Source organism: Neolamprologus brichardi, chromosome 7 (assembly GCF_056152115.1).
Source record: "Neolamprologus brichardi isolate AB-2024 chromosome 7, ASM5615211v1, whole genome shotgun sequence".
Lineage (NCBI taxonomy): Eukaryota > Metazoa > Chordata > Actinopteri > Cichliformes > Cichlidae > Neolamprologus > Neolamprologus brichardi.
In genome coordinates, this window is record NC_142110.1 from 65,713,754 (window position 1) to 65,735,872 (window position 22,119).

The 22,119-nt window shown below is 41.8% G+C and overlaps 1 protein-coding gene across 5 annotated transcripts in view; it reads left to right on the forward strand.

Annotated features, from left to right (window-relative positions):
- The window catches only part of LOC102776154 (Golgi apparatus protein 1-like), a 43,658-nt gene extending 21,810 nt beyond the window's left edge, over window positions 1-21,848 (forward strand). The window contains exons 8-28 of one of the 5 annotated variants that reach the window (XM_087844156.1): window positions 208-422; window positions 579-700; window positions 799-900; window positions 1,883-2,036; window positions 2,850-2,891; window positions 5,510-5,734; window positions 6,150-6,212; window positions 7,150-7,263; window positions 7,409-7,497; window positions 10,220-10,337; window positions 11,070-11,162; window positions 11,493-11,630; window positions 13,378-13,501; window positions 13,972-14,114; window positions 15,617-15,718; window positions 16,281-16,388; window positions 16,694-16,814; window positions 17,071-17,177; window positions 18,655-18,818; window positions 19,441-19,514; window positions 19,616-21,848. In XM_087844156.1, the coding sequence (XP_087700282.1) occupies window positions 208-422; window positions 579-700; window positions 799-900; window positions 1,883-2,036; window positions 2,850-2,891; window positions 5,510-5,734; window positions 6,150-6,212; window positions 7,150-7,263; window positions 7,409-7,497; window positions 10,220-10,337; window positions 11,070-11,162; window positions 11,493-11,630; window positions 13,378-13,501; window positions 13,972-14,114; window positions 15,617-15,718; window positions 16,281-16,388; window positions 16,694-16,814; window positions 17,071-17,177; window positions 18,655-18,818; window positions 19,441-19,504 (2,408 nt within the window). In that variant the 3' untranslated portion in view covers window positions 19,505-19,514; window positions 19,616-21,848. Of the gene's footprint in view, window positions 1-207; window positions 423-578; window positions 701-798; window positions 901-1,882; window positions 2,037-2,849; window positions 2,892-5,509; window positions 5,735-6,149; window positions 6,213-7,149; window positions 7,264-7,408; window positions 7,498-10,219; window positions 10,338-11,069; window positions 11,163-11,492; window positions 11,631-13,377; window positions 13,502-13,971; window positions 14,115-15,616; window positions 15,719-16,280; window positions 16,389-16,693; window positions 16,815-17,070; window positions 17,178-18,654 lie in introns of all 5 variants that reach the window. The other 4 variants (XM_087844155.1, XM_087844158.1, XM_087844157.1 and 1 more) reach the window with 4 other exon arrangements.
- The last annotated feature ends 271 nt before the right edge of the window (window positions 21,849-22,119 follow it).

Here is a 22,119-nt window from a genome sequence, read left to right on the forward strand (position 1 = left end):
CGAACCCGCTCCTGTTTATTTTGCTGAAGACTAGTCTGAGGCAGACAAAGTAAAACTGTCGCGTTTGTGTGAAGGTAGAAGGTTAGCTTCATTTAACCTCAGAAGTCAGTTTCCAGGTTGGTTCCTCGAGTTGTTTTTGTGAAATGTGTTTGAATATTTCTGCTTAAACAAGATATCACAGCTACAGTGTGTGTGTGTGTTTTTCAGGTCGTGTGGTCAGCGGCGAGTGTCAGGGTGAGATGATGGATTACAGGCGGATGCTGATGGAGGATTTCTCTCTGAGTCCTGAGATCGTGCTGCACTGTCGCAGTGAGATTGAGAGTCACTGCTCCGGTCTGCACCGCAAAGGACGAACGCTGCACTGCCTAATGAGGGTCGGCCGAGGAGACATGGGCGCCATCGATCCCAGCTGTCAGAAGGCGGTGAGATGGCATTTATAATATTCACTGTATGGTTACAGAAACATTTCCATAGATATCGCTTTACAGATTTACCTGCATGAACACAACTCTGTTTGACCTGCCCCAATGTCTTGCGCTCACTTTTTGATTTTATTATGATATTTTTTCTGTCCACAGCTGCAAACGTTGATCCAGGAAGCCGACCCCGGGGCCGACTACCGCATCGATCGGGCGCTTAACGAGGCCTGTGAGTCCGTCATCCAGACCGCATGCAAACACATCCGCAGCGGCGACCCCATGTGAGTCCTCGTGGAGGGATCCAGCAAATTTAAAACCTTTCAAGGCTTTCAATGGCGTGTGGATGACATGTGAATGCGTTTGTTTCCTGATCCTGCAGGATCCTGTCGTGTCTCATGGAACATCTGTACACTGAGAAGATGGTGGAGGACTGCGAGCACAGACTGCTGGAGCTGCAGTACTTCATCGCCAGAGACTGGAAGTAAGTCCTGCCGACAGGCTGAAGAAAGTCTATTTTCGACATTAACGAGGTTCAGATGATCATCTTCAATTTAGTATATCAGTTTATTGGTATTTGGTAATTGATCATTTTAGTGAACCTGAACTTAGTAGGGGTGGGGAAAAAATGGATACTGTGTAGCATGGTGATATTTTGTTTGCTAATAATGTATCGATACAGGGACAGCAGAAATCGATATTTTGTTACAAAAAAGGTTTTTGTGCTCTGACTTCAGAGCATGTTGATCCTTTTTCTGAGCAAGAATCCTGACATTCCTTCACTGTCCAAATGTGTTTAACTTTTTATGGCAGCAATAAACATGACAGTTTACTTATTTTAATTTAAGACATGTTTTATTTTAATTAAGTTTAAAACTTTTTTATTTAATGTAAAATTATATTTTGTTTTATTTACTTTCAAATTCTTCAGTTGCTGAAGGGGCTGCATAGTTTTCATAAACTGCATAGTTCAGAATAGCTATAATTGTACCAGATGGTTGATTCAGTTAAGTTGGACTAGACTGTAATACAAACCGTTCAGTTTGTCAACAATCAAACTGAAATGAGAGAAAGACTGAGTGTGAGACTTTGATATTAGAGAAAATGAATATTGATAAAGTTTACCTTTATGTACAGAATCTGAATATCACAAAATATTTAAAAAATTGCAATAATATCGTATCGTGGGATGTATGGTGATTCCCACCTCTAGAACTTAGGGAGGTATTTAGATGGGGCGGTTTTTTTCTCATAGATGTCTGTGGGACTGGAAGGATTTTTACAACCACAAGCACCGCCCCCCTAGTGGTCATTTTTTTTTTTTTTTTTTTTTTAAAGTAGGTTTAAGACAGTTCTGCATTGGTTTTACGTTTCAGAGCCAGGATCTTTTATTGTGTCTGTGCTTTAGTCCCAAAGAGACAGCTGCAGGTATTAATCTGCCTGTCACACCCTGTGTCGCTGCTTAGGTTGGATCCGATCCTGTACAAGAAATGTCAGTCCGATGCATCCCGACTCTGCCACACTCACGGCTGGAACGAGACCAGCGAGTTGATGCCGCCTGGTGCCATTTTCTCATGCCTGTACCGCCACGCCTACCGCTCTCTGGAGCAGGGACGAAGGGTGAGTCTCTGCCGTTGATTTAATCTGATGATTAAATGTAAAGATTACAGCACTTGGAGATCTCCAAGTGCTGTTTTAGATTTGTTAATAGAACAGTTTGTTTCAGGAGAGGTAACTGTAAAGCACAAAAACCTGGCTTATAGGGCGTTCATGCAGCCATAGCTCTGTATTTACATTAGGAACGTAGACTAATTTTATAAAGAGGCTGTGCACTGTGGCTCAGTGAAGTGTTGCCTTAATTGTGTGACTGCTTACAGTATTGCAATTAGTACAGTGTACATTTTGTTTTCAAATGACCACTGCAGTTTTTTGGACTAATTTGGACATTTTTATGCCAAATAAGCGATTTACAGGGGGAACGTTTTGTATACTCTCAGTGGCTTGAAAGGCCTCTGAATTCAAATTAGTTGAAAAAGTGCATTTTTCTACAGTTTAGGCTTTTTAAATAAAAGGTCATTTAAATGTTCCTCGGTTTAAGTTTTCTGTGTCTGCACAGCTGTTTGTTTTTGTTCTCAAGGTTGTGACTTATCTGTAGGCTCAGCCTAAAAGTGCAGATACATTTCAGGGTCACAGAAGATAAACCCTTGTTTAGTCTGAGTTTCTGCCAAATGTGAAAAATACTGGAAATGTTTGCAGTTTGAAGGAGGTGAAGACAGCTGTGACGAATTCAGATGAAGTGACTTTAATCTTTATTTAATACAAACGCACAAAGTTGCTTTAAGCCTGAACTGACAGCAACTTGCATGTGTGAAGAGGTAAATGTTAGGTGCCAAATATATACAGGAAGTCTCTGACCACAGAATGCTCTCGTAGTTCCCCAGTGGTGAGTCTGAAGCGGAAAACCGTGGTTCGATGGTGAGTACCTCTTACTGCTGCTGATCTCATGATGCTGCTCACAGAATCGCATCTTGGATGATTACTGGTGGTTTGTAGAGGAGAAGTGATTGTGATGGATAATTCCCACTCGCTCTCAGTGCATGTGGGAGCTGGCTTTTAATTGCTGAAGTGAGCTGCCGAACCCTGAAGTGAAGAATCAATATGACGATCCACTTACGGAAAACTTGGTGATGCTGATGATTCAGCTGCAGCAAAATTAAGCCTTTGATTAAAACAAGCAGTGTAGGAAACGCTGGCTGTGTTTAAGGTGATACTCCACCCAAAATGTGTTTTTCCAGTCCTGCTGAGGCTTGTAACAAGTTGTGTGAAATTAGTTAAACACCCCATGATGTTACAGAGAGAACCTTGCTAATCAAATTACCCTCTGTGTAGCATCTGGCCGTGGTGGGGAGGAAGAATTCCCTTTTGACAGGAAGAAACGTCCATGAAAAACAGGAAGTTGTAAAACGCTGCAGTACCTGGAATGTCTTTTAAGATTTTAAGATTAGGCTTAAAACTTTCCTTTTTGCTAAAGCATATAGTTAGGGCTGGACCAGGTGACCCTGAATCCTCCCTTAGTTATGCTGCAATAGATGTAGGCTGCCGGGGGATTCCCATGATGCATTGAGTTTTTCCTTTCCAGTCACCTTTCTCACTCACTATGTATTAACAGACCTCTCTGTATTGAATCATATCTGTTATTAATCTCTGTCTCTCTTCCACAGCATGTCTTTATCCTGTCTTCCTTCTCTCACCCCAACCGGTCGCAGCAGATGGCCGCCCCTCCCTGAGCCTGGTTCTGCTGGAGGTTTCTTCCTGTTAAAAGGGAGTTTTTCCTTCCCACTGTCGCCAAAGTGCTTGCTCATAGGGGGTCATATGATTGTTGGGCTTTTCTCTGTATCTATGAAGCGCCTTGAGGCGACATTTGTTGTGATTTGGCGCTATATAAATAAAATTGAATTGAAATTGAAATTGAATGTCCACTTGAGGCTTGAGTGTAGAGTTGGTCCCCATAGACTAAATATGTTGTAAACATGTTTACAGCCTGCTGCAAAAAATGTTTTGGCCTGTATGGGAAGTTTCACACACCTTGAGCAGGTGTCTGTGCTCCAGTGGTAGGGATGGGTATCGTTTAGGTTTTAACTGATACCGGTGCCAAACCGGTGCTTTTGAAACGGTGCCGGTGCTTAAACGGTGCTCGAACCGGTGCTTAAAGAATGGAGAACACAAAATTGGTCCAAAAACCTCTCATGTTCAGCTGTTTTTTTGTAAAAAGATAACAATGTTAGCCTTTTCTGCAGCTATAGAGCATATATGGCATCACTCTTGGCTGGAAGCAGTGCTTAAACAATGGAAAAAACACAAACTTTGTCCAAAAACCTCTCATGTTTAACTGTTTTCCACTTTTTCTTTGGTCATTTTAGCCTTTTTGGCCAGGGTGAAGGGAGTATCTGCCATCAAACAAGAAGACAGCTGCATGTAGCTACGACGGTGTTTGCTAGTTCACCTTACATGCATTAATGTAATAACGTGGTTAGCCTACTCAACGTAAATTACACAGAACAACATTAAGCTACTCACGCAGAGAAGAACGGCTGCTGCTGCATCATCATCCGTCATCATTTCTGCTACACTGGCAGGGCTAGGGGCCAGGACTCTCCTCTTCGGGTTTTTGGGGGATGTTGCAAACTCCGGGTCCGATAACAGGCACCACACCCGCAGTAGATGTGCTCGGTGTGAGGTCTCGCAGCAAGCTATCAAATACGGCGCATTTCTCGGCTTTTAAAAAAACGCTATGCGTCGCCAGGTGTTTCATCAGATTTGAGGTGTTACCTCCTTTGACAGCATCACAGTATCAGCTTAAAGCACTTGTTGCAGCTGCTGAGTTTGCTGTGAAGTACAGCCAGACTTTGACCGCTTCGCCTTGGGCATTTTTAATCTATAGCTCTGCTCTAAAAGAACGTACGTACCTGGACCCGCCTACTATCCTCGGAAACGTAAAATGATTGGCTAGAATCTAAAGTGTATCACAGCTCAGGAAAAAAAAGCACAGAAATGTGCGCTGCTTTTCGGTCTGGTTACTACTGTTTATGTCAGAACCGGTGCCATCATGGCACCGGATACCGGTACCCATCCCTATCCAGCGGTCATTAATATCAATGCATTTTAGTAACCTGGGAATGTGCAGCTGCATTACAAGTACAGACTGGAGAAATACAGTGTGACAAAATCATTAATAGCTTTTTAAAGAGCTCAAATATTGCAAAGACCTGTATACAGTGCAACGCTGATAACGAAGACTTGATTAGTAGAAAGGCAATGCTGCTCTCCGCCATTGTCGTCTTTGTTAATAAGAAATAAATGGTGAAAAACAAGTGCCACAAAAGTATTAACGTTTAGTGTCAATATCACACTCTTTAATTTTATCTGTTAATATTGAATTAAACGTACAAATCTAAAGGCTTTTGAGGATTAAATGTGAAGGACAGACACACTGAAAATCTTGGGTGGAGTATCATTTTACAGTGTCCGTGATTAACAACAGCCGATGCTTTGGTGGGTAATTTGATGACGATGTCGTCATCATCCTCCTGCAGCTCTCCCGGGACTGCAAGGTGGAGGTGCAGAGGATTCTCCACCAGAGGGCGCTGGATGTGAAGCTGGACCCTGAGCTGCAGAGGCGCTGCATGACTGACCTGGGAAAGTGGTGCAGCGAGAAAACGGAGGCCGGGCAGGAGCTGGAGTGCCTGCAGGACCACCTGGACGACCTGGTTGCTGACTGCAAGGAGGTGGTGGGAAACCTGACCGAGCTGGAGTCAGAGGTTAGCTTGTCTCCGTGCACTGCAGTTTCTTTAAAGCGTGCAAAACATTAGTTACAAACATGAGACAACTGATGTTTCCAAGGTTCCTTTGAGGCATTAAAAGTATTAAAATCAAAGGAAGGGCTTGAAATGAGTTTTGCATAAATTTGCTGTATGTAGTTAAAGATGATTAAGGATGATTAAAAAAAAGACTTTTTTATAGGTGTTTACAAACCAGTTTCCAGTAGTCTGAAGTTGTATTATTTGCACTGAATTACTGTCAGACAGCAGGCGGTGCATCAAGCTGATAATTAACTTCTCAGTACAGTAGCAGACATTTGGACTGAAATAGTGAGTTTGAGCCGTCCCGCTCTGATAAAAGCAGGTTAACCTGAACTGGCTGAAGTCATTTTGAGTTTGTGATTTCCATCTGCAGGATATTCAGATTGAGGCGCTGCTGATGAGAGCGTGTGATCCCGTCATTCAGGCCCACTGCCATGTAAGTATGAACTGATGAGCACATCTTCCTTCAAACTTCAATTCTTTGGGCATTTTCTGTGTTTTTGGTTGAATATACTAAGTTTGGTTGAGACTCTACAACAGCCTCCAAGCAAACTGATGTTCCTGTGACTGAAGCTGCGACGCGTAACGTTTTTCCTTAGCAGGTCAGAGTCGCCATATACTCAACAATGGAAGCATGATGCACAAAAAGCTGAAGGCCTGCCAAGGAGGATATTTTGCAGTTTAGTTAAATTAAAAAAAAATCATTTGTAACAGCAAAATCAAATTTTCTCTTGTGGACAGTCCCCATGCTCTTATTTTGAAAATTCTCTGCAAACCAGCAGTCCTTTCACAGCTTATGTTTTCCTTCCAGTAGGTTCATCTTTTCACAGTTGTGAGACAGTCATTTCCAAAGCTGCCCTCTTATTTATTGCCACAGTGTTGTCTGGTTCTCCTTTTGTGCCCCCCTGAAGTTATAACTTTTGCCTTCTGAGGGGTTATTTGTTTGTTTTTAGGATGTTGGGGGCTGGACTGAGATGGTCCCTGACCTGGGTTTTCCCATGTGTGGTCTAAGTTCTTGACCACAAAACAAAATTTCAAAGTTTCTGTGTTTGGTCAAAGCTGGCGCCACACGAAGAGCTCGCTGTTCTTTGCTTAAATGCTCATGAACAAGTTCTCGTCACACTGAGAGGTTATGTTTGATCAGATGAATAAGACGGTGACTTTTATTTTTTATCTCACTTGAACCATCATGCATCTATGCAGTGTGCAGGAAATTATTAATGCACTTTAGAGGAGACGCACATTTTTCACAGCTCTTTCAAAGCATCTTCTGCTAAATACAGCGTGTTGATTACTTTTGTCAGTGTCAACATATTTCAGAGGAAGTTGTCGATGAGTTCAGTCTTCCTTCTCCTTTTCTCTGCGCCTGGCAGGAGGTGGCTGATAACCAGATCGACTCTGGTGATCTGATGGAGTGTTTGGTTCAGAACAAACACCAGAAGGAGATGAATGAGAAGTGTGCCGTGGGAGTGACACACTTCCAGCTGGTGAGCAGACTGATGGAAATGTGTTGGTGCAGGAGTAGAAGAAGTTATGCAAAATCTTATCAGTTTAGAAAGGCTGTAATATTCCTGCAGCTTCTTGAAATCATTAATAACCAACTGCTCTGACCGCCCTTCTGCCTGTCCACAGATTCAGGTTAAAGATTTCCGTTTTTCCTACAAGTTCAAGACAGCCTGCAAGGAAGACGTCCTCAAACTGTGTCCCAACATCAAGAAGAAGTAAGACAAATACAGACTTGAGCAAAATCAGCCATAGAAGATATCACAAATGCAAAAAGCACCAGTATGTCCAACAGTTGATTGGATATGTGACCATACAATCTGAATCTACTGTCTGATTGGGTTTTTTCTAAACATACCCTCAGTTTTTAGGTGTTTGTGTTAGTGGTGTCCAGTCACATACAGTCCTGTTAGACCTGCTGAGGTTTCCAGCTCTCTGTGTTTCAGAGTGTGACCGATGGCTGAATTATACTGTGAGCTGCCAGCAGCCTTTTTCCATCCAGCAGTCCAAACACTGAGGACAGTTTCACATGTAGGATGTTTTTTAAAAGGAAATTATCTGGATTCACAAGCCTTAGAACCACACTCAGCACTGCTCTGTGATCACGTCTAAGTTGTTGTTTCTGGGTTTGAGAGTGTAAATGTTGTAGAAACCTAAGATTGTAACACTACAGTTGGTGGAAATGTGTATTTTTGCCTTGATGTTGACACTCAAAGCTCCTTATCCCTTTAAAGCCGGTCAGAGCGGGCACGCTCCGTTTTGCGTAACTATTTTTAAATCCCGGTAGCTCTGCAACCACTAATCTAGCGCAATAATTTTTTTTGCACATGAAACCGGAGGAGTTGTACTTACATCTTATGCCATCAGCTTGTCCTCGGTCACAGTTTCCTTCCACATATAGCTTTGCAAAAACTGCATAAAAAGCACTTGCAGCAACAAAAACATAATATTCCAGAAACACGCTTTGCTGATCCGATCAGCTGTTCGTAACACTTCCTACGTTAGAATAGAGGTCAGTGTGAGCTATCGCATGTCCTCCATGACCTGCCCGAAACCGGAAGTGATGTCATTTTTGCGGAAATGTAGTTTTTTACCATCAGGGCCTCATGAGCCTATACTGGTGTTTTTAAAAGTTATGTTTGACTTTATGACTTTCTGTGTCGTTTCTGGGATGCTTAGGACTCATAGTGCACTGCTGGAAATAGTTTATTTTGATGCATATGCTGCTTTTTTGCAAATTTGCATCATAATATTTATTTTCGTTTTTCCTGCAGTGTATAAAAATTGATGTATTTCAAAAATAAAACTATGAAGACACTTAAAATAAATTTCCTGTGGTGGGAAACTATTTTGTGCAACTTTTTTGTATTTACAGTTTTGAGGGATAAGCCTCTTAAATTTCTCTAACTAGAAATATATGTTAAAAAAACAAAAATGATTTTCAAATTTTTTTGTAGTTTATTGCACTTTTTTGCAATGTATGTAATTTCTATGCACTTAATGCAGACATATTATTAAAATCTGGGCTGTAATGGTTGTATTGATGTATAGCAACTTGAAATGCTCCCAAAAATGGCTCCACAGCATGTAAACATATAATATAAGCTCTGGCGGACTTGGTTCTATGGTAGGTCTTAAAGGGTTAAACTGCATGCTACATTCACACAGATCTTTATTCTATGCATTGGACAAATTGAACTGTATTGCATAATTAGCTATGGTGATACTCGTGTCCATTTGATGTCTGTGAAAATCATAACTCCCAAGTTATGATGATGGAAAAAGAGCCTTTCAGGTTTGCATGCATGAACCTGTGGATGGATCTTTACTGGTTTCCAGTCTGCAGATCACTGAGGGTCTCTCAAGCAGTCCGCTGCTTACACTGGGTCTTCTCACCTCTGTCACCTGGCAGGCATGCTGCAGGCCAGCAGTGGTCTGCAGTTAATATTGAAAGATGGGTTTTAGACAGGCTAATCTGAACCTAGTGCTGGATTTGCAGACCCACTTCAGGGTCTGTTGCATGTTTTTTTTCTACATACATAGGTTGAAAAGTGGGCTTCAACAGGAAGTTCACCGAGGGGGAAATTTACAGCACTAGATTGCAGCGAACTGAATTGTGTCATCTTACTCCTCCTGACTGAAGTATGTAGTCTAGCTACGGTGGCTGCTCTAGGACAAATAGCTTTGGCTGCCATTTATCTGTAGTGAGTGTCGGCTGCCAGTTTGCTGCTTACATCAACTGGTGTTTATTCACTCTGGAGGAGGCTGTAGAACGAGTGTGTGTCAGATCGGTCGATGAGTAAGAGAAGCTGTCTTCTGACCGATAACAGCGATACTGAGGTGAACTGTTGAGGGTATCTTGAACTCCTCTCTAAGCTCAGCCGGTGTTAGTGAAGTTGTGGAGTGGATCTAACATTGTTGGATGTGGACACTTGTAATTAGACATGAATGTTTTTAGTTTTGCTTTTTTTGAATAAACTCAGAAAGTGACTGACTGCACCTTTAAAGGTGAAAGAAGCACTAAGAGAAGTACAGGCAGCAGCTGCAGTGGAAAACGAATTATTTAAACCTCTGTTTTACTTTGAAGCTGCTGAAACCCACTTTACCAACTGTTGTTCTCAATATGTTGACACTGCCCCCTGGTGACAGTACATAGCTACAACATGTAGCTGTAGCTTGGTGTGTAAGCTTTGGGTTCACACCCATGCTGGCCACTAAACTCCACTCTGTCCATCTCCAGCTGTGGTTTTGGTGTAATTTGCTTAATCGAGCTTCACTGTTACTCAGCAGTTTATTCTAACACAGGTCTTTCTACTTCTTTTTTCTTTAATTAAAACTTTAAATTGGACACTTTCTGCTTTTTCTTACTTTTTTCTCATCTGCTGATCATACTGAATCTGACCGGTCGGGTGAAACTCTGTGACTTCCTGTCGTTGTCAGGGTGGATGTCGTGATCTGCCTCAGCACCACGGTGAGAAACGACACCCTGCAGGACGCCAAGGAGCAGCGAGTGTCTGTCAAGTGTCGTAAACAGCTGCGGGTGGAGGAGGTGGAAATGGTATGTTCTCTGACTCTCTGTCACAGTCGGGCAGCGTAACGTCCTCAGGTTTGCTGTTGGTTAGCGAGATACCGCCCAACAGCCCAACATGGTGTTAAAAGAAAATGATTTTAGAACCTTTAGTTTTAGGCTAAGTATGTTTGGTTTTCTGTGAGCTTATAAAAGAGATTTAACCCGTGTTTGTAAAAACAGTTAAAATATATTTCTCTATCAGGACGCATGTGCAGATGATTCTGGTTCACAGCAACAGCAGCTGCAGTTTTATAACACCTTTTTGTGCAGTTCACAGCACGTCACACATGACTGACAAACCCAATAAGACACAAGAAAATGAACAAAAATGGATTAGAAGCAGTTAAAAATAAATCAAATGGAAAAAGTGTAAGAAAACAAAATGGTAATGTATATAATGATAGAAAACATGCAGCACAAAGACTTAAGAAGTCAAAATATTACGATGGAATAACACTTGGATACCCTGATGTCAGTAGGTGCGTGTTGAAATGTAAATAAAGTAAACTGAGATCTAGTTTATGCTCCAGTCACTTTTCCAAACCTGGAGTAAAAAGTAGCAGCAAACGGCATCGTCTAAGGTTCCTCCTGGGAGCATTTGGTGTTTTTCTCTTTTCCGGTGTGCTTTGTTGAAGCGAGCAGAGATCCTTCGTGTCTTTAAAGTTTTTATTTTGTGTCTGTTTCCTTTAAATTCTCCAAATCTGCCTCAAACGTCTGCAGTCAGAGGACATCCGTCTGGAACCGGAGCTGTACGACTCCTGCAAGACCGACATCGGCAGGCTGTGTCAGAACGTGGCCTTTGGGAATGCACAGGTCAACACACACACACACACACACACACACACACACACGCAGCTCTTCTGATATAATTAAAAACAACCTGTAAACTCTCTGTGGACCATGTTAGAACCAAACGTTAACCGCCGCCACAGTGCAGACAAAAGTGTTTCCTTAACACTGAACGAATGAAGAAAAATCCGGCAGCTTTAAAACCTAAAATTATTTTACCGCCAGTAGATTTTACCTGTAACTTTGTTGGGAAATCCGTAAAATACAAAGTACGAATGTAAGGAGTCGAAGAAAAATTTTAAACAGTCTGAACTGTACAAAAAAGAGAATTTATTTATTCATTTATTTCTGCAGGTTATCGAGTGTCTGAAGGAGAACAAGCGTAAGCTGAGTTCACAATGCCACCAGAAGGTCTTCAAGCTGCAGGAGGTGGAGATGGTTGATTCTGAACTTGACTATCAGCTGATGAGAGTCTGCAAGATCATGATCAGAGTAAGCAAGAGAAGAAAAACAGGATCAGTTTCCTTCACTCTGAATTGTGGACATGAATCTTAGGATCAGGACTATTTCTTAGCGAGTAATTCAGACCATGTAGCAGCGTGTTAATGGCTAACCTTATGTTGTGCATGGATCATCTCAGACATTCTCTTGGCTGAAGTCTTTTCATTAGGGCTGGGTATCGTCACCGATTCCTAGAATCGATTCGTTTCCGATTCACAAGGTCCCGAATCGATTCAATTCAATTCGATTTGAATCTGGGAAATTTTGACAGTCAGAAATATTATAATTCAGATCAGTAAATTTACATATTTTTGTATCTATAAAAAGGAAGCTGACACTTGTGAGACTTTATCAAAGGTGTGAGCGTCACAGCAGAGGCCTTTGTGTCAAAGTAGCTGAAGATAAAACAGAAAAACATGAAGGCGATTTTCCTGTTCTGGATTTAATAAAAATATTCTGCAGTACATCAAAAACAAAAGAAAACCATTAATCAACACATGAACATTACCTCTGAAGTTACAGCGGTTTTATTAGAGACACGGCTAAGCGTTTTGCATTTTGCATAATTTTAAAAAGTTTACATTTGTTTTGTATTGAACGGCAGAAATTAGGTTTTCTTTTCGGAAGTATGTAAAAAAAAAAACAAAAAAAAAAACAGCGGCCTACAGCGCTGTAAACAACGGTAGACTTGTGCGTAACAAGCAAGCGAATAATGCAGAAGACAGACAGACAGAGAGAGAGAGAGAGAGAGCTGTGCATGAAGTGTGATTTTATCCTGGTGGAAGCAAAACAGTAAAAGTCAGAGTGAATTCATGACGATGTTTATGTGAAGCGTAGTTTGGATCTTCTTTTGCTGCTGGTTCAGTCAATAATGTTTGGAGAGACATCAAACTAACAGCTTTAGAATCAGCGCATAAAGGGCGTGAACACAAAGCGCGGACCCGCCGAAACATCAGAATCAGCGAGCTGTCGGCTTTCAGCCCCGATCGTGTCCGTGCCGTCAGCTGAGAAAGGTGACATCTCATTTTCTTTTGCTGCTGGTTCAGTCAGTTTTATTTTTATTGTTTGGAGAGAGATCAAACTAACAGCTTTAGAATCGGCGCAAAAAGGGCGTAAACACAAAGCGCGGACCCGCCGACAGATCCACCTTGTCCGAGCCGTCAGGTGAGAAAGGCGACATCTCACTGATTCTGATCCGCGGGTCCGCGCTGTGTGTTTACGTCTTTGTGCAGAAGCCATGTTCCTGCTCTTATTTACTGTTTTAGCTGTTTGGTGGTTGTTGAAATTTTGTGAGGTTTCACCTGAGATTCTGGCGTTTTGGGCAAAATAAATTTATATTAAAAAAATCGATTCAGGATTTTAATGAATCGATTTCACGTTATCCAAGCCAGAATCGATTTTAATCGATGAATCGATTATAAAAACCCACCCCTACTTTTCATCATCACCATCTCGTTTCTGGGTTATGATGGTGTTTGTCTCTGCCCGTCGGGGACGCGTATCCTCCATCTTTGTGCTGTTTTGTAATTTAACGAAGAATAAAACAGTTTTTCATCAAATGACCAGAAACATCACAGACTCGTTATCTTATCCTCTGGCGTCGGTGGCCCCTCAGAGGGTTTCTTTTGGTTAAATATGGGCCTCGGGGTGTGGGCGTTTCTTTAATTGTGGGTCCACGAGGGTTTGATGTTTGTCATTGTGATTGAGCCGAATGTAACGGGCTGTTTGATGTGTTCAGCGCTTCTGTACAGAGTCAGAGGGGAAGAACGTTCTTCAGTGTTTGAAGCAGAACAAGAACAGCGAGATAATGGATCCCAAATGCAAGCAGATGATAACCAAGCGACAGATCACCCAGAACACAGGTACACACGAGACAAAGAGGAGACTGTGACTCAGTCATTTACATGTTTTTCTTTTTAGTTATACCTCCAAGAATTTAAATTTAAACATTTCCCATTTACTAGTAAAAGAATAAACAGTACAGCCAAAGCAGATACCCATTATTATTTTCTTTGACCTAATTTATTTGCACCAGTCTTGTTTCAGCTCATTGTGAGAGTCTTTACAGTCTCTTTGGATTCTCCTTTTCTGCTCAGTCTTGCTGTGGAGTGGAGCAAAAATGGCTGCGGTGTAACAGTGAAAACATCAAACACAGCTAATAAAACATTATAGATGAAATACAGTAGAGTAATTCAATAAAACAGAGCTAAATGAAATGGAAAGATTAATTAGAATAAAGCAGCTCAAGTCTAAATAAGCCGAGGTGAGAGAACAGATGAAGTGTTGCTTGTTAGCATGAGATCATCATCATCTGTTATGCGTTTGTTTCCAGACTACAGGCTGAACCCGGTGCTGAGGAAGGCCTGCAAAGCCGACATCCCGAAGTTCTGTGACTCCATCCTAAAAAAGGCCAAGGATGAAACCGAGCTGGAGGGTCAGGTCATCTCCTGCCTCAAGCTTAAATACGCCGACCAGGTGAGAGCCACGGCTGACTTTACCAAACCACAGTGTCACATCCAGGTTTTACTGGCTCTGGGGACGCTGCTTCACTGAGCAAAAACATTCAAACTGATTTTATTTTAACAAATATGAACCTGTCATTTATTCGTTTCATCTGTTAGGTGTTGATCATACACTTCGGGGGTTATTCTGCTCATTTCCAGATCCGTACTTTTATTCTTTGTCTCCAGTGAAGCAGCTTTAGTGCAGCTCCTCTGACTGAGACTGTTTAACCCTTTAAAGCCGGTCGGAGCAGGCACGCTCTGTTTTGCGTAACTATTTTTAAATCCCGGTAGCTCTGCAACCACGTAAGCTAGCGCAATAATTTTTTTTGCATATGAAACCGGAGGAGTTGTACTTACATCTTATGCCATCAGCTTGTCCTCGGTCACAGTTTCCTTCCACATATAGCTTTGCAAAAACTGCATAAAAAGCACTTGCAGCAACAAAAACATAATATTCCAGAAACACGCTTTGCCGATCGGATCAGCTGTTTGTAACACTTCCTACGTTGGAATAGACGTCAGCGCGAACTATCGCATGTCCGCCATGACCTGCCTGAAACCGGAAGTGACGTCATTTTCGCGGAAATGTAGTTTTTTTTTTTACCATCAGGGCCTCATGAGCCTATACTGGTGTTTTTAAAAGTCATGTTTGACTTTATGACTTTCTGTGTCGTTTCTGGGATGCTTAGGACTCATATTGCACTGCTGGAAACAGTTTATTTTGATGCATATGCTGCTTTTTTGCAAATTTGCATTATAATATTTATTTTCGTTTTTCCTGCAGTATATGAAAATTGGTGTATTTCAAAAATAAAACTATGAAGACACTCAAAATAAATTTCCTGTGGTGGGAAACTATTTTGTGCAACTTTTTTGTATTTACAGTTTTGAGGGATAAGCCTCTTAAATTTCTCTAACTAGAAATATATGTTAAAAAACCAAAACGATTTTCATTTTTTTGTAGTTTATTGCACTTTTTTGCAATTTATGTAATTACTATGCACTTAATGCAGACATATTATTAAAATTTAGGCTGTAATGGTTGTATTGATGTATAGCAACTTGAAATGCTCCCAAAAATGGCTCCACAGCATGTAAAAATATAATATAAGCTCTGGCGGACTTGGTTCTATGGTAGGTCTTAAAGGGTTAAGTCCCTCCCCCTTAAATCAGCTTTCTTCTTATTGGTTGCCTATTGTAAACAGAAGGTTTGAACAACCTCTATACCTGTGACATTATTTCTGATATGTCCTCATTGTCTGGGATCATTAGGATCTGAGCTTTTGACTGCTGAATAATTATTTGAAACTTCAGAAATGTTTAATTTGAGCAACCCCCGATCTGCAAGAGAGTCTTGCTCTCTATCCACACAACTTTTAATCAATCATAATAAGATGAGAAGCGTTGGTGAGTCCGCCTGTAGCTGGTGAAGGAGTCATTTGTGGAATAAAAGTTAATTTTTGTGTGTGGCAGCGTTTGTCTCCTGACTGCGAGGATCAGATCCGGGTCATCCTGCAGGAGTCGGCGTTGGACTACAGACTGGACCCTCAGCTGCAGATCCAGTGTGCAGAAGAGGTTTGCTGCTCTCCACTTTCACTGTGACACTGTGACCTAACTCAGGTGTTCATTTTGTGCCCGAGCACATGCGTCATAATTATTCTTATTGGGTAAATATTTAGGAATAAAAACAGCTGACATTCACTGTGATGTAGTCATGTCTCCAGCAGGAGGTGCCAGCTGCTTGGTAATAAATTACTGCACAGATATCAGCGGTACTTTACGTTCTACCTGCTTCTGGCTTACATTTGAAGGCATGCATGCAAGTCTTGGGAGCAAAAAGCAGCGAAATATTTTCATGAAAACAACATAAGTGCAAAAATTAAACACAGAGTAAAAATATGAATCTCTTTCATGCACACGTGCCGCTCCTACGCTTCATTCTGTCAGAAGATGTCGAACAAACGATGACTGGATCGTGACTGAGGCAACAGATTTAAGAGAAACATCACCAGAGTTTAAAAATATGGATTATTAAAGAGCTGCTGAGAAGCTTAATGTGACTCACAGTGAGCAGGCAGGAGCTCAGAGGGGCTCTGACAGCATTAATGGCTTTTTATTGATTATTGTGTGTTTGCAGATCTCCAGTCTGTGTACAGAGGAGGCAGCAGCTCAGGAGCAGACAGGACAGGTGGAGGAATGTCTAAAAATCAACCTGCTGAAGCTCAAGAAGGAAGGATGTAAGAAGGTAAAACAAGCTGCCTTCACTGACCGCTCAGACAAACAGACCATCATTTGGATTTCAGTTTCAGCTTCCAGCTGTAATCGTTTCTTTTATGGTTTCATTTTCATTTACAAACTCTTATTCTTATGATAGAAATCAAGCGTACCTCTTTGAGTTAGTGATGTAACTGTGGCTATTTTCTGGCATCAATGTTTAAATGAATCTTTTAGAAAGAAAAGGAGGAATCGCATTCTCACGATCCTTTCTTTCTAGAAGCTTTTCTAACGACACATTTATGCTCCTCCTCCTCTCCCACGCTGACCCCGCAGGAGGTGTTGAACATGCTGAAGGAGAGTAAGGCGGACATCTATGTCGACCCCGTCCTTCACACGGCCTGTGCTCTGGACATCAAACACCACTGTGCTGCCATCCCACCCGGCAAAGGACGCCGTGAGTCAAACTCACTCAGAAGTCATGTGACTCGGACACAAAAAACAAACGTCCCACTTTTTATTTCAACGACTGGCTGCTATTCAGCGGCCGTCAGAACAAAAGAAGGGCGAACTTTGCATTGCAGGAGCAAAATTAATGTTATTTATTTATTTTTAATCATGCAGTCCCATCAATCAAGTCCCTACAATCCCCATCCAAATTCTGTTTGTCTTTCAGTTGATTTATATCTAATGGAAGTTTTGTGTCCCATCAGAAATGTCGTGCCTGATGGAAGCGCTGCAGGACAAACGTATTCGTCTGCAGCCCGAGTGCAAGAAGAGACTTCAGGATCGCATCGATATGTGGAGCTACGCTGCCAAGGTACACGCACCGAGCAGGGAAACACCTGTGACACACGTGCGCACATTTGAGGAGGGCGGAGGTCTGCAGGTGCTATCAATCAAGTTCAGCATAACCAGGCTCGCGCTACATGATTTACTTCACTTAATCTATCGCAGGATCTTCCAAGAGTGGGAGTGCTATTTTCCAGAGCTCTGACTGGTGGTGATTTTGTATGTCTTGCTCTCTTATCGTCACATTACCTGCTCCAGAGTAAGTTAGGCCTGCAGCATAGGTTGCTATGTTAGTGGTCATTAAAACCAGTTTTAGGTTTAAACCTGAAAACACAAGATTAAACCTGAAGTTGTCGCCTTTGACCTTTTTGAGTTAGTTTTAAGAGACTTTTATTTTGAAATTGATTACTTGCTTTTACCTGATAATTGGACGATTGAACACATTTTTATTTTATTTATGAAATATTTTGAATAAGTAATTTGCACAAAACTTTAACCCTTTAAAACCGGTCAGAGCGGCACGCTCTGTTTTGTGTAACTATTTTTAAATCCCAGTAGCTCTGCAACCACGTGAGCTAGCACAATAATTTTTTTTGCATATGAAACCAGAGGAGTTGTACTTACATCTTATGTCATCAGCTTGTCCTCGGTCACAGTTTCCTTCCACATATAGTTTTGCAAAAACTGCATAAAAAGCACTTGCAGCAACAAAAACATAATATTCCAGAAACACGCTTTGCCGATCCGATCAGCTGTTCATAACACTTCCTACATTGGATTAGACGTCAGCGTGAACTATCGCATGTCCACCATGACCTGCCCGAAACCGGAAGTGACGTCATTTTCGCGGAAATGTAGTTTTTTACCGTCCGGGCCTCAATGAGCCTATACTGGTGTTTTTAAAAGTTATCTTTGACTTTATGACTTTCTGTGTCGTTTCTGGGATGCTTAGGACTCATATTGCACTGCTGGAAATAGTTTATTTTGATGCATATGCTGCTTTTTTGCAAATTTGCATTATAATATTTATTTTCGTTTTTCCTGCAGTGTATAAAAATTGGTGTATTTCAAAAATAAAACTATGAAGACACTCAAAATAAATTTCCTGTGGTGGGAAACTATTTTGTGCAACTTTTTTGTATTTACAGTTTTGAGGGATAAGCCTCTTAAATTTCTCTAACTAGAAATATATGTTAAAAAAACAAAAACAATTTTCAATTTTTTTGTAGTTTATTGCACTTTTTTGCAATTTATGTAATTACTATGCACTTAATGCAGACATATTATTAAAATCTGGACTATAATGGTTGTATTGATGTATAGCAACTTGAAATGCTCCCAAAAATGGCTCCACAGCATGTAAAAATATAATATAAGCTCTGGCGGACTTGGTTCTATGGTAGGTCTTAAAGGGTTAAAGGTGCTTTTATTTTTCCTCTGAAACGACGCAGGCTTTTAATTTGAAGTAAAAACCGAACGTTGTCTTTCTCTCTGCCGTCCACCAGGTGGCGCCTGCTGAGGGACTTGGGGACTTGGCCATGCAGGTGATGACATCGCCGTCCAAGAACTACATCCTGACCGTGATCTGTGCCGGTGTGGCGCTGCTCTTCATGATGGGGCTGTTCTGCGGCAGGTTCACCAAGCGAGTCACTCAGGAGCTCAAGGACAGGTAGACCCCGCCCCCCCCTCTGGGGTCAGGACATATTTAACGACCGCAACTGAAAAAGACCTCCTCGCCATTTCACCCCTGATGCTCCTGAAAGTCCGCCGCATCGTCTTTACTTTCCTCCTGCAAGCTTTTTCACCCTCTCTCACAGCTGGGGGCATCTACATGGGAATGACGTTACCCACAATCCTAGCTGTCATTCAGAGATTTTCACACATTCTTATCTGATATATCTGGAGGAGTTTTTTTGTTTATTTTTTAACTCTTACTCTTTTTGCTGTTGGTTTAAGGGGCAAGGATAGGGAGGGGATGTGGGGTCGGAGGTCAACGGTTATAAGTCAAGGTGAAAAAATGAAATGCGTAGGTGTAAATGTGTAGAATGCAGGGTGGGCAAATGCTCATGTGTAATAGAGCAGTTTAATGACTCCAGTATTTTATTGATAAGAGTGTGTGTTGCTGTGAAGGTATGTGTGTGTGAGCGCGAGTGTGTGTTGCTGTGAGGGTGTGTGTGAGATCCAAACTGTCTTTATGCCGCCAGATTGTTTTTCTCCTTCTGCTTGAACAGGTTTTTGGAGTTATTACACTTTTTTTCTCCCCCTCCTTTTTTTGTGCTGATTCATATTAGATTTTATCGCCAAGGGACTGCCAAGTGGGCGGTGCCAGCCAGCCCTCGACCGAGCCACAGATAAAGAGGCGAGGGTGGGGCCACAGAGTTGCACCTCACACACTTTGGCCAACTCGCTACAACCGGAATCACTTGTGGTTATTTTACTTGGGGTGTTTTTGTTTGTTTTCTCCAGATGGAGAAACCTCATCAATCCGGTGTCTTATTTTCCCACAGCACAGCCTGTGTCATAAATGCACCGCGTGTGTCCACCTGCCGCTCCCATCATTGCCATCTTGGGTGGGATTTTTTTTTAAAACATCAGACTCTGCTCAGACTGGGATGGAAACCAGACGTTTTGATTGCCGCCCATCGCCGCGCAGAGTGGCTGTCGGTTTTGTGCTGGTTGGTACGAAAAAGCTGAGAAGCAATGCAGGAAAAAAAATAAAGACAAAAAAGAAACAATTCTAGATTACTATAGAGATGTGAACATTTTTGTGTAAAAATGATACTGGAATCATTGCACATTTTTCGTTCTTTTTTTTAAAATATCTATAAATATATATATATTGTTTTGTCATAGCCTTATTTATTTGTTTACTTTTTTTTTTTCATCTATGATTTGAATGTTTTCTGGTTGCCTTTTCTCCAGCGAGACTCCCTCCTTCCTGCAGGGGGGGTGGGAGGAGGGAGAGGAGAGGCAGGGCGGGGGGAGGCAGCAAAGGTGTGAACACCTCCAGGTGTCGAACTCCTCCAGGAACTAGTGGATTTTCACGTGGGACAGTGCGGATTTTGAAATGCTGCATGCTTCCAGCTCCGTGTTTTTCTTCTTGGGCTTGACCAGAGTCACTTTGCATGATTCCTGGTTCCAAATAATCTTTATTTGCTTCCTACTGGTTGACTGTTCCTGCTAAGCAAGAGATCTGAGCAGCAGATGGGGTAATGCTTGACCGGATTAAGGATATCTTCTTTTCTTCTCTCTCTCATCATACAGATCCAGGATGTAGAGCAGCCTGAAGCCGGAGCTTTCCAGTTATTGTACATACACTGGCCTCGTTATTAGAAACATTAGATTTTTTTTTTTTAATTTTAACAACATCAGTAGCATCAGTTCAACAGAAGTTGTGTAGGTTCACCTGAGGCAGTGTCGAGCAGCAAAATGCAGTCCGCCATTGTCAACTTGATGCCGACTCCAGCATGAGTCAGTGTTCAAGGTTACCGCAGAAAATAAAATGTTTAAAGCTTGTCACAAAAATCATTTTGATCTCTGTAGATGGTTTCTCCTTCATAGCTGCACTCTGGGTAAATTCATTCGTAGCTCACCTGCTCCGACTTTGTGAAGACTTAAAGTTAGGCGTGAGGGAGCTTTGAGGGCAAATAATTGGAATCACTGAGCTCTGGAACGTGTTTCGGGTGTCTTCTCCTTTGATGATGATAATGAATATGACTTTGATGTGCAGGTAATTCTTCTAACAAACCATCCAACGGGTCTCTGCTTTAGTAATCGTGGTATTGTCTTTATTTTTTCGCTTGTTACTTGCCACTAATTACTCTGTTACTGTAAAGTTGTCTCAACAGCATTAAACAGAACATGATAATGCCAGGTGCATACCAGTTTTTACCACGAGATGGTGCAACAATGCAAGAGATTAAGAGCATGTTAGTCTCTTAAGGGAAGGCAGAAACATTTCAGTACACCCTCTGGAAGAATTCTGCCCCCTGGTGGTGAAAGTGTTACAAATGTTACCTTTAACACAAACTGGCAGGTTATGCACACTCACAGTTTACAACTCTCCCCTCTCGTCCAGATACGGTCACTTCTGGCTCTGTAAAAGCATACACACAGACGTATATAGTCTGTAGAGGAGGACGGATTGCTCGGAGGGCGTGTTTGCGACGCTCAGCCTGCAGGTCGATGCCCGAGGAGGCGTTCAGTCTCATATAAACACGTGTGAGCAAACACTAAATCGAGGGCCTCTCCTCTCCCTGCGTGAGCTGATCACATGTACATGTGTATGATACTGAGTGACGATAACTTACTGTAAACTACATGTACCGTTCCCCTTCTAACTGTCGAAGCTTGGCGTGGTGAGCACTGCCCTCTCTGCTTGTAAATGAGACGTTCTGCTTCATTGAAATGCCTTTTTTTCCATCAGATTTTGTTTGTTTGTTTTTAAATCAAAGTGTGCCTAACCGCCGTCCCGCTGTACAGGACATCCCAGACGACCTGTTGCACCCAACAGAGGGTGACGTGTGGCGTATTTGACCGATCTTTTTGTAAAACTCTCTTGTTTGTTTGTTTGTTTGAATCCATTGAGCTCCTGATTGGTTTGGGGTTTTTTTGTCCACTTTTTTTCTTTTGTTGTTGTTGTACAGATGAAAAATTGGACAGTTTGTTAATGATAATAATAAAGTCTGCAAGGTTTCTACTCCACTGTTTGTTTATTTCAAATCCGGCTCAACCAGAATTTACGTTGTGAAATGTAATATCTGTACATGTGGTAATACTTGAGCCCTGCACGAAAATATGTAGTGCTTTTTTTTGTGCATCTATATAAACTTTGAGGAAATGTTTGATTCCAAGTGGGACAGATGTTTGTTTCTACAGTGAGGTATTTGTGTGACATCTGGATGTAAATGAATAGAAGCCAGAGCGGGTGTCCATGTATATGGCATATGTATATTAGGGCTGCCACAAAC